The sequence below is a fragment of the Pan troglodytes genome, chromosome 6, assembly GCF_028858775.2.
Source record: "Pan troglodytes isolate AG18354 chromosome 6, NHGRI_mPanTro3-v2.0_pri, whole genome shotgun sequence".
Lineage (NCBI taxonomy): Eukaryota > Metazoa > Chordata > Mammalia > Primates > Hominidae > Pan > Pan troglodytes.
The window spans coordinates 96,762,541-96,774,979 of NC_072404.2; the positions used below are offsets into that span (position 1 = coordinate 96,762,541).

The 12,439-nt window shown below is 36.7% G+C and overlaps 2 protein-coding genes across 12 annotated transcripts in view; one reads left to right on the forward strand and one right to left on the reverse strand.

Moving 5' to 3' along the window:
* Positions 1-9,870, forward strand: part of CROT (carnitine O-octanoyltransferase) — a 54,238-nt gene extending 44,368 nt beyond the window's left edge. For 2 of the 4 annotated variants that reach the window (XM_519181.6, XM_016957671.3), the window contains 5 exons: positions 1,667-1,790; positions 2,642-2,720; positions 2,806-2,899; positions 3,024-3,143; positions 8,600-9,870. In XM_519181.6, coding sequence (XP_519181.2) covers positions 1,667-1,790; positions 2,642-2,720; positions 2,806-2,899; positions 3,024-3,143; positions 8,600-8,720 — 538 coding nt within the window. In that variant the 3' untranslated portion in view covers positions 8,721-9,870. Of the gene's footprint in view, positions 1-1,666; positions 1,791-2,641; positions 2,721-2,805; positions 2,900-3,023; positions 3,144-5,991; positions 8,551-8,599 lie in introns of those variants that run through there. The other 2 variants (XM_016957670.3, XM_054655909.2) reach the window with 2 other exon arrangements.
* ABCB4 (ATP binding cassette subfamily B member 4) overlaps positions 96-12,439 on the reverse strand; it is an 85,954-nt gene continuing 73,610 nt past the window's right edge. For 5 of the 8 annotated variants that reach the window (XM_063814649.1, XM_063814648.1, XM_024357900.3 and 2 more), the window contains one exon: positions 12,124-12,382. In XM_063814649.1, the coding sequence (XP_063670719.1) occupies positions 12,176-12,382 (207 nt within the window). In that variant the 3' untranslated portion in view covers positions 12,124-12,175. Of the gene's footprint in view, positions 238-11,912; positions 12,059-12,123; positions 12,383-12,439 lie in introns of those variants that run through there. The other 3 variants (XM_016957668.4, XM_016957669.4, XM_001160982.8) reach the window with 1 other exon arrangement.

Sequence of the window (12,439 nt, forward strand, 5' to 3'; positions counted from 1 at the left end):
GATATGTTCAAATCAGGTTCCAAATAAATTTTACACATTGCATTTGATTGATATACCTCATAAGTCTTTTTTAAATATGGGAATCTTTTTCCTACCTTTCTCTTATTGTATTTGATTTGATGAAGAAACTGGGTCATTTATCCTGTAGAGTTTTCTGAATTTTCCTGATTGTATTCCCATGGTGATATTTAACATGTTGCTCAGTCTCCTGTTTGTCTTGTAAACTGGTAGTTAGAGCTAGAGGATTGAAAATATGCATCAGTTCCTATTTTGGTTATGTTTTACAATAATAAATCCAATAGTTAATGCTCTTTGCTTTCTACTCCATCTTTTAAGATTAAGAGTGTGTTTACTTGTCAGCCAGCATCTATTATAAAAAGTTTACTCCCTGAATTTTTTACCTACCGTTTCAGTAGTCATTGAAGATCATTGCTAAGATTCATTATTTCATTTGAGGTTACAGTGGTAATATTTTATTACTCATTTTTACTGCTTTTATTTTTGTTTTCCTGAAAGAATGTTATTTTAGTGATATTTAAAAATATTATTCACACTTTCTCCTTCACACTTTAGAGGGATACCATTTCACTCCAGAGAGACAGAAACACTGAACAGAAGAGGCTTGAAAACTGTTTGAGCCCTCCTAGTACCCACATTCAGAGACTTTTCACTCTCACTTTATTTGATCTCTTTGACTCTAAATTCTAACCAATAAGAAAGTAAGAGAGTTTTATACCTAAAATTGCTATATCATTCTCCAACCCAGGAAAACAGATATCACTCTGGGGAACTTCTTAAATTATACTTCTACTTTATTCTAGTCCTTCATGTTCTATATGGAGGCACTAAAGGTCAAGGACTCTGTATTACCTATTTCTGTGTAATAAATTACCCCAAAACGTAGTGGCTTAAAACACATACTTTTTTATATCACACATTTTATGGGTCAGTAATTTTATATCACATATTTTGTGGGTCAGTAATTTTATATCACAATTTTGTGGGTCATTTTTTGTGATGCAGCTTAGTTGAATAATTCTGACTTAATAAAGGTTTTTCATGAGGTTGTAGTCAGTATCAGCCAAGGCTGTTTTCATCTGCTCTCCTGAGGGTAGGTCCACTTCTCAGCTCACCCACGGGAACTAGTAGCATTCAGTTCCTCCCTAGCTGTTGTCCAGAGGGTCACCCTCAGTTTTCTGCCGCTAGGGCCTCTCCATCGGGCAGCCCTCAGCATGGCAGCTGGCTTTCTTCAGATGAGAAATAAGAGAACAAGAGAGAGCTCTCTTTGTAACCTAATTTCAGATGTGATATCCCATCACTTGTGCTGTACTCTCCCCATTAGATGCAAGTCACTGTCTAGCCTGCACTCAAAAGTGAGGGGTTACAGCAGAGCATAAATAGCAGGAGGCAGGAATCACGGGGGCCATCTTAGAGGCTGTAATGTATATGATCTGACAGCAGCCACGCCTTTGAAACAGCCCACATTATCAGAGTATTTTTTGCTCTTTGGTATTGGAAATAGGCTCTTTTTTGTTGAAAGTCTCCAACCTATCTGTGTTAAAGGGCTTAGTCTCTGAACAAAGCTAGCTTTATTAGGCAACTATATCTGTAATGATATTAGAGCATTTTCTTTCTTATGATACACTCTTTTAATTTTTTCTTGTAGCCCTGGTTGTTGCTATGAAACAGCTATGACAAGACATTTTTATCATGGCCGTACAGAGACTATGCGATCATGCACAGTTGAAGCAGTGAGGTGGTGCCAGTCCATGCAGGATCCTTCTGTCAATGTGAGTATTGGAAAGGAAAAAAACTCACAAGATTTGTTTAATTGTTCTAAAGGAACCATGGTCTTTGAGTAACTAACTTCTTTGCTTCAGTTTTCCTGGATCATTAAAATACTTTGAGACATCTTTTCTGAGGTTTTTAAAGCATTTGTTCATTCACCAGTGAAATGTGTAATTGGAAACAGGGAAGGCGGGAAAAGGATCCCATTTGTGTTATTTTCTAGGCAAAGGGTCTTCAGTACTTTAGGTATTTCAGGACTTCTAATCTACCTTTAGAACAACACCAGCAAAGTGCAGAAATCCCAAGGTGCCTTTAAAAGGAAGGTTTCTTGATGTGGTTGAATGTTTTTGAAATGACAGATTCTTGTTTCATATAGTGGAACCAGGACAGTTGTGTGCTTTGTTTCATACTCTTTTTTTTGAAGCATTTAGACAACAGCAAATTTCCTTCTCACTGTTATTTTAGTATTATATTTGTTTCTTTAGTTTTGCTAGATGTGGTTATATATGAGTGCCTGTATCTTAATTTTATAGAACTGCTTTATTGTCATTTTTAGTTATGCTTTCATTTTTGAAATATCGGTTGCTTTTATCTTTATACTTGTTAATGTCACTTCAGTGCTGCCCACAAGTTCATAGTTTCCTATTCCAGGAAAGAAATAAGAAGCAGGATATACAGGAAGAATAGGCGATAGAATAACTGATGGAAAGATATAGGAGTATGTGTTATAGATCTTCCTAGAAATCTTTCCTCTCCCAAATTACCCCAATCCTAATTACAATGAGCTTAGGATTTTTTTCTAGTTGGGTTTTGCACAGTGTGTTATTGAAGTGTCTCTCGATTTTTAATACAGCTTCATGAGCAGCAGCAAAAGATGTTACAAGCTTTTGCAAAGCATAATAAAATGATGAAAGATTGTTCAGCTGGAAAAGGTACTTATGTTAAAATTTTTCTGACTTAAAAATCTCTCATGGTGAAAAATTTTTTTCTAACCTCAGATTTGGGGTTTCATTGCAGGATTTGATCGTCACCTTTTAGGTCTCTTACTCATAGCAAAAGAGGAAGGTCTTCCTGTTCCAGAACTCTTTACGGACCCACTTTTTTCCAAAAGGTAATATAGTGTAGTGTTTTACAACTTCATCAATTGGCTTCTTCTTTTTGTATATTAAATGGGTTTTAGAAACAATATAAGCATCTGTAGGCCTAGTAAAATGTTCTTTTATTGTGCCACACAGCGGAGGAGGTGGAAATTTTGTTCTCTCAACAAGTCTGGTTGGCTATTTACGAGTCCAGGGAGTGGTAGTTCCCATGGTACACAATGGTTATGGATTTTTCTACCATATCAGAGATGACAGGTGAGGCTTCTCTTTTTTATTCTTTCTGTGCTATAGAGTAGGAAAGGTATTACTTTTGTTTTTAAATGCCTTTCCTACACTGTGATTCTTATATTGCCATCTGTCACTTGCTACATAAGTAACTATTTTTTTCCACTTAGGCATTTAATGCATATTCATGTTTCTCTGTCCTGCTTTTGAGACACTTGTCAGATTAGTCCCTTAGGTGTCTTTATGCAGAACACTGTTTCAAGTCAATTCGGCAATCATATCATCATCCTCAAAATCAGTACACCCATGAACATATTTGGTTTGTACAAGGTATTTTATAATAAGCTCAGATAAAATGTTTAAATATATGGTGGTTCATGTAGTCATAGACAGTATTAATGAGATAGAGAAAAGAGATTGGGTAAATTATACTTTTTAAAACATGTTTTACCAATTCAGATGCAGTTCACTTGGGCTGTGTGGAGTTTGACTTATGTTTATGGAAAGAATGAGAAAGAAAAGATCAAAACCTGGTATAAAAAAGAGTAGTGGAGAACAAGATAAAATGAAAGTGATAGCAAGGCTTGTAAGGTCCTTATCTACAGTCTGGCAGTCTCTTTACAGGGGCCTTTCAAAGCATAGTTGGCTTCGTAAAAATTACGTGACTACATTTAGCACTATGAGAATAAGAAGAGGGCAGGCTTGGAGGCACTTCAGATAGAATGTGAAAAATTGGAATAGTAATATGCATGACATATTTCAGTTTCTAATACAACTGACCCTCGAACAACATGGGTTTGAACTGCATGGGCACACTTACATGCAGATTTTAAATAAATGAGAAAATTTTTTGGAGATTGAGACAATTTGAAAAAACTCAAAACTGTGTAGTGTAGAAATATTCAAAAACTAAAGTATTCATGAATGCATAAAATATATACAGATACTAGTCTATTTCATCATTTACTACCATAAAATATATACAAATCTACTATACAAAGTTGAAATTTATCAAAATATATGAACATAAGCCCTTACAGACTTTATATGGTGCCATTTGCAGTCAAGAGAAATGTAAACAAATGTAAAGATGCAGTTTTCAATCATAATTGCATTAAATTAACTGTGGTACACACTGTACTACTATAATAATTTTGTAGCTACCTCATGTTGCTACTGTGGTGAGCTAAAGAGTTGCAAGTATCTCCTTAAGATGTCATATAATGCTAATCATCTCTGCAGAAGCAGTTTGTCTCTTTAGCAGATCACAAAAAGTGATCTTTCGTGGTTCTATTCTCATGTATTTTTCATTGTGGGTAGTACAGTATTGTAAACATTGAATAATACCATGGGACCCATATGTAGTGCTTCTAGTGATACTGCAAGTGCTCCCAAGAAGCAGAGAAAAGTCATGACATTACAAGAAAGAGTTGATTTGCTTGATAAGTATCATAGATTGAGATCTGTAGCTGCATTTGCCCATCATTTCAACATAAATAAATCTAGTATAAGTACTATTAAAAAAAAAAAGGAAATTTGTGAAGCTATTGCTGCAGCTACACTGGCAGGCATTAAAACTTTGCCTTTTGCAAAATGCCTTTTGATCTCCAATTAAAAATGCAGCTTTTTGGTGGGTGCTATATTTTTTATAGCAAAAAAAATGCCTTTCTTGCTATAAAAAGGCATACCTATAGACTCTACTATGATTCTAGAAAAAGCGAAGTTATTATATGACAACTTTATAGGAAGGTGAAGGATCTAAAGCTGGAGAATTTAATGCCAGCAAAGGATAGTTTGATAATTTTAGAAAGAGGTTTGGCTTTAAAAATGTCAAGATAACAGGAGAAGTAGAGGCAGCAGACAAGTTCCCAGACACCATCAAGAAAATCACTGAGGACAAAGGATATCTGCCTGAACAGGTTTTTAATGCAGACAAATGTGCCCTATTCTGAAAAAAAAATGCCACAAAGGACATTTGTTAGTAAGGAAGAGAAGTGTATTAGTCAGGGTTCTCTACAGGGACAGAACTAATAGGATATTTAAGAAGTATATAAGAAGCATTAACTCACACGATCACAAGGTCCCACAATAGGCCAGCTGCAAGCTGAGGAGCAAGAAAGCCAGTTTGAGTCCCACAGCTGAAGAAGTTAGAGTCCAACGTTCAAGGCCAGGAAGCATCTAGCACAGGAGAAAGATGTAGGCTGGGAGGCTAAGCCAGTCTAGTCTTTTCACGTTTTTCTGCCTGCTTTATATTCTGGCTGTGCTGGCAGCTGATTAGATGGTGCCCTCCCAGATTAACGGTGGGTCTGACTTTCCCAGCCCACTGACTCAAATGTTAATCTCCTTTGGCAACACTGTCTCAGACACACCCAGGATCAATACTTTGCATCCTTCAATCAAACCAAGTTGACACTCAGTATTAACCATCACAAGAAGCAAGCATCAGGCTTTAAGGCAGAAAGGGATAGGCCAACACTACTGTTTTGTGCAAATGCAGTAGGGTTTATGATCAGGACTGCCTTTGTCTGTAAAGCTGTTAACTTTGAGCCTTGAAGGGAAAAGATAAACATCAGCTGCTAGTTTACAAGAAGGCCTGGACCAATGATAACCTTTTTTTCTGGACTGGTTTCTTTGATGTTTTGTCACTGAAGTCAGGAAGTACCTAGCCTTTTAAAGTTGTTTTGATTTTGGACAGTGACCCTGGCCACCCAGAACCCCATGATTTAAACACCCAGGGTGTCAAAATGGTCTACTTGCCCCCAGACATGTCTCTAATTCAGGCTCTAGATCGGGGGTTATAAGGACCTTTAAGGCTCATTACATGCAGGACTCAATAGAAAGGATTGTCACCAAGGATTGTCTTTTACCCCAATGGAAGAGAACATCATGAAAGTCTGGAAGGATTACACCATTGAAGATGCCATTGTTGTTAAGAAGAAGTCATGAAAGCAGTCAAGCCCAAAAGAATAAATTTCTACTAGAGAAAACTATGTCCAGATGTACATGATTTCACAGGATTTACGACAGAGCCAGTCTAGGAAATCATGAAAGAGATTGTCGATATGGCAAAAAAAAGTGGAGGGTGAAGGATTTCAAGGTATGGATGTTGGGCCAGTTTCAGTGGCTCATGCCTGTGTTTCCAGCAGTTTGGAAGGCCAAGGTGGGAAGATTGCTTGAGGCCAGGAGTTTGAGACCATCCTGAGCAATATAGTAAGACCTCATCTCTATTAAAAAATTTGAAAAATCACGCACTAATAGTCACCACACCAGAGGAATTAACAGAAGGTGACTTGAAGGAGATGAGTGCTTCTGAACCAGAGCCAAATGACGAGGAGGAAGACATAGTAGAAGCAGTGCCAGAACTGATGTTAGATAATCTCACAGAAGCGTTCTGATTATTCAAGACTGTTTTTGATGGCTATTATGACATGCACTGGACCCTTCTATGATAGGAGCATTGAAACTAAAGCAAGTGGGGCAAGGGTTGGTACAGTATAGAAACATTTTTAGAGAAATGAAAAAGCAAAAAGATAGAAATTACAATGTATTTACATAAAGTTACACTGAGTGTGCCAGCCTCCCCTGCCTCTTCTTTCATCTCTTCTACCCCAAGACTAGACCACTGCATTTTAAATGTATTACATGCTGATTGTAAAAAAAAAAAAGTTGTTAAATATAAAAACTACATAAGAACAAAGTTATCTACATTTCCATTACATGGCATAAGACTATAATTATATGATGCTCCCAACCTATAATGTATGTAGACTGTATATTTACACTGTAAATATTTGTGTCCTTTTTTGTGAATTTCATTCTTGCTTATTATTTCAAGCAGTTTACAATGCCATTAAGTATGCTTTGAGATATTTTGATGGTTGTATAATTTCCAGTCTTAGGATTCCTATGATTTATCTAACTGCTTCTCTACTATTTTGTTTTTCCATCATTACAAATAATGTATAAGGTTATAAATGTATCCTTTCTCATTTCATCACACCATTGCCAACTCTAGTTATTATAAAAATTCTGTAGGCTAGGCATGGTGGCTCACGCCTGTAATCCCAGCACTTTGGGAGGGATTACACTAGATCACTTGAGGCCAGGAGTTCAAGACCAGTCTGGCCAACATGGTGAAACCCCATTTCTACTAAAAATACAAAAATTAGCTGGTGTGGTGGCACACACCTGTAGTCTGAGTTACTTGGGAACCTGAGGCACGAGAATTGCTTCACACTGGGAGATGGAGGTTGCAGTGAGCTGAGATCATGCCACTGCACTCCAGTCTGGGCAACAGAGTGAGACTCTTTCTCAAAAAAAAAAAAAACTCTTTACCCATTTGACAGGCAAAAAATAACATAAATTACTTGTTTACCTATGAAGTAAAACATGTTTTCATTGTTTTTGGCATTGTGTTTATTTCATGAATTGTCTGTACATGTAGGAAAGGCTGTTCTTTAGAAAGATAACTGAAATTTTTTTTAAAAATTGACACTTGAATAAGAATGGTTAATCTGTGGAGAGAAACATGTTTAGATGCTGCTAAATATCTGGGAATTCCATGCCCAGTGTAGCTGGAGAATGATTCGTGATCATGAATCACTAGGTGAAAACAAGGCAGGACTTCCTAAAGGTTTCTGTATTACTTTTCTGCAAGTATAATCCACTCAGACATTGGTTTCATCATTATATACTGGGCTAGAGCATGTTCTTATTTTTATTTCTTTTTGTTTAACTTAAAGCACATGTTGAAGACATAATTTACTCTTTTTTTTAAGTGATGTGAAAATTGCATGGTTTTCCAGAAGCATTACATTGCACATTTTAATTTTGAGCCTAATTCATATTTCGCTATAGAAACTTCTGTCTGTAAAGTGGAAGACTAGCTCTAAGTCAGGCTTCTCTCCTATTTATTTCAGCTTCCCAGGGCCACTTTTCTCACTTGCCAGATCTGGGATTTCTTATTAGGAGTATCTCGAGAAAGATGGTGGAAGGCATGACTTGATCCCAAGAGTTTCTCTTTTTGACTCCTAGAAATAGCCTTTCTCACCTATCATCCTTCTCTGCCTTTTTTTTTTCCAAACTTTCTTCAAGTACTCTTTAAAAACAGTTTAAATTTCATTAAAAACTGTAGCATGAATTCATATTCCAACTCATTCCAGTAGCACTTTAGGAAGGACTTTTCTAGGAAGGAGGTTTTTTGTTCTGTTGTAAACGTAGTAAGACCTAGCTTCAGAGCACTCTAGGGCTCTAGCTAATTTGTTCCCCTTTGTCCCTAGGTGCTAGTCATCTAATGAATGAGGTGTTCCTTAGCATTATCTACAGATATGGCTTTACCTTCAATTGTGTCAGGTTACATTTACCTAATGTCAGCAAGACTTCACATTTCATGTATGAATATCCAGATGAAATAAAGTCCTGATTGTATTCACCATCACTATTTGGAGCCTTTTGTGTAATCATTAATCATTATTTATGCTTCACAGGTTTGTTGTGGCCTGTTCAGCCTGGAAATCCTGTCCCGAGACTGATGCGGAAAAGCTAGTTCAGCTGACTTTTTGTGCTTTTCATGATATGATACAGCTGATGAACTCTACTCATCTTTAGAGATGAATCATCTATTAAGCACTTACCAAAACATATCATTAAACTGAGTGCTGGGAGTGAGTTGGTAATATGAGATGGGAAGGAATGTTGACTTGCTAACATTCCTTTAACAAGTTAAGAAAACTTGTTAAATGTAGAAATTAGTAGAATCATGCTCTCTAAATTTATTCTGCCATAGAAGGTAGAAATATTTTTAAGCTCCTCTGATGCAGCAGCAATGCAAATTATGACATAGTGAATATAGAACTATGCAGTATTTAAGCCTCAACAATCCAAATCTACAAACTTTAACAATGCAAGTCTTACTCTAATTTTTAAGTATTTTTGTTGGTACTTACATGGGTTATAAATCCTCTCTCTGGACATCAATGTAGAGTCCATCTTTCAAGCACTTTAATTTTTTTAGCTGCCAAAGGGTATGAATTACATTATTGTATGCTAATTTCCCTGAAATCAATGCCTTCTATGTTCACCACAGGGATAAAAGCCTGTTATGTTTGATGGGAAAGACCACTACAATCTAATGGTGATCTAAAATAACTTTTTTGGGCTGGGTGCAGTGGCTCATGCCTATAATCTTAGCACTTTGGGAGGCCAAGGTAGGAGGATTGCTTGAAGCTAGGAGTTTGAGACCAGCCTGGGCAACAGGGTAAGGTCCTGTCTCTACAAGATCAAAAACTTAGCCGGGTATGGTGGTGCATGTGTGCCTGTAGTCCAAGCTACTTGAAGGCTGAGACAGGAGGATCGGTTGAGCCCAGGAGGTTGTGGCTGCAGTGAGCTGTGATGTGCCCTTATGCTATAGCCTGGGCAAGAGCGTGAGACCCTGTCTCAAAGAAGAAAAAAAGAGAAAAATAACTCTTTTGAACAAACAGACAAATTAGCTAGTAGTATGGAGATGTATACCCTCTATTACACACATAAAACCGTAACAAAATTCATTGTGGTGTATTATAATTAGTTTTGTGAACAGAAAAATAAAGCACTTATGTTTAAATTTGTTACAGTGACTTTTAAAGGATTAATGTTGAATCACATTGTCAGAATTTTTTCCTCCTCGCTGTTCAATTTTGTAGTTTTTACTCTCAAAAAATGAAATTCTCAAAATTATATAGCTTTTTGTTTTGTTTGAATAAATGATTCATTCCTGTTTGCTTTTCTGGTGCTTTTTGACCTCAGTTATATATTGCTGTGTAATTAACCATCCAAAACTTAGTGTCTTGAATCAGTTTATTGTTTCTCATTACTTTGTCAGTTGATTGATAACAGCTAGACAGTTCTTTCTTCTGCTCATCTTGCCTGTGTTTATTTGTACAGCTATAATCATCAGGCAGCCAGGACTGAGGCTGGAAAGTTTAAGATCACCTCACCAACTATCTGTAAATTTGGTGGCTGGGACTGTTTCTCCTGACATGGTCTCTGATCATCTAGTATTCAGAATTGAGCTTCCTTACTTGGTAGTGAGAGTGTTCTGAGAGGTGAAGGTCCCTTGAGGCCTAGGCCCTGAAGTCACATGCCATCACCTGGCTGCATTTTGTTGATTAAACCAAGTCACAAGAGAAGTCCAGATTCAAGGAGTGGGGGAAAAGTAATATCTTGATAAGAGTAAGTCACTTTGTAAAAGAGTGGGCACAGAGGGCATGATTATGGGTACTATAGCAATCTGCCAGACATTTTAATATATGTAAAGATTACATCATACTTAGGGTACTGATTCTATACATCCCTTTTAAAAAACATGTATGCTCTGAATTTGATAAGACTGGTTTATTACTAACAATTAAGCCCTTTACACTGTGCCAGCCTCTGTCCTGAAAAGCATCAGTACTATTTCTCTGTGAAAACATTCAGAGTTGGCTTCAGTAGCATTTGATACATTTCTTCACAGTTGGTATAGAAAAGGAAGATGAGATCTGAACTAAGAACCTTTTCCCCTCATTCTAGTGCAGGGTTTTAAACTAGATAGCGAGGGCATTTAGAATCATTTGGTTGGTTTATAAATACAGGTTGAACATCCCAAATCTGAACACCAGAAATGCTCCAAAATCCAAAACATTTTGAGTGCTGACATAAGGAAATGCTCATTGGAACATTTAGGATTTCTGGACTTGGGATGCTCAGCCAGTGAGTATAATGCAACTATTCTGAAATATGAAACACTTCTGATCCCAAGCATTTTAGATAAGAATACTCAACCTATAATGTGTAATGAGTTGCGTATTTTGGAAACTGCATCACCTGCACAGAAACCTCCTCTCACTCACACTTCACCACTTTTCCTAACTTGCCTGATGTGAATAATCACCTAGAGTGTATTTTAAAAAACAGATTCCTGGGCCTCAACCCAGACCTACTGAATCAATTATTTTGTTTATGAATAGATGCCCCATGATTCTGATCAGGCAAGTTTGGGTATCATTATACAGGAATAGGTCAAACACTACTTTGGGTCACTGCAGTAACGTACTTTTTGCCCCACTTTTATCTTGGTTAATCTGAAACTTGATCCACTCACACAGTGGTCACATTTGAAAAATTCTTTAGTAATATGGCTTATTACAGTTAGAAGAACTTTGGATGATTTACTGAATTTAACAACCTGATAGAGCGCTAAGAACTAATTTGTTGCAGAAAATTGTGGAGAAAACAAAGGGAAAATTATTGAAACATTTCAGTGTGGTTAGCTTCTAGGGGTTGTCTATATTTTTTGCTTTCCATCTAAACATACCTTTCCTTGTAGGAAAAACGGATTTTCTGGGAAAAGTAGTCTATTTATAAAAGAGAACGCAGTTGCTATAGAAACTCAGCATGTATCATTGATGTTTGATGTTTGAAATTATACTGATAATTGTACATTTTAAATTAATGAGTTTAAAACTTTAAAAAAATACTTAATGATAGGGCTCTTTCTTGCTTTATGGAACCGATATGTGCTTTCAGAGTTAGCTAGGTAGGGCAATTTCATTTTCTCTTGATGTTGGATGATAAAGCTGGAAATTCATTCATTTAAAAAACTTTGATTCCACAATAGAATGATTTAGAAAATTACCAAGAGAGATGAGGCTATTGAACAATTTCTTTTTCTTTTGTACTTGGGAAAATTATTCCCAAACTTTCCTGTCTACCCAACCCATTCAGGACCATAAGACCATTTCCCTATGTCTGTGGCTTCTATATTTCTACACCTGTACTTACCTTGAATTTTGTTCTTTTTCTGGATGTTTCTAATAACTTAGGGAGAGCTAGCCTGTTGTTTCAATACTTCATCAAGACAGGTGTCACTTCTAACTCTCAAATTTCAAATGCCGTAATAAACCCCAAATTGGGTCTTCTAAATTGATCTAGAATGAGATAGATATAGCTATGTTTTATGATGACAAACCAGAAACTTATTTTACAAGTCAGGTAAAATGGTAGAATAATTTGAATTTATTTTAAAAATATACTGTAGCAAAAGTTCATAAGTTCTGTGTCCCAGCCTGGACACTGACCATTGAAAAATAGATGCCTTTCTGTGCCAGCAGCTGCTGATGCGTGCCATGCTCCTTGACTCTCCCATTCTGAAACACCACTATTAAGTCTGCATTCTGGATGGTGGACAGGCGGTGAGCAATCACAATGCAGGTGCGGCCTTCTCTGGCTTTGTCCAGGGCTTCTTGGACAACCTATTGATAAATCAGACAGACACCTTATCCCAAAAATTGTATAAATTAGTTTTAACA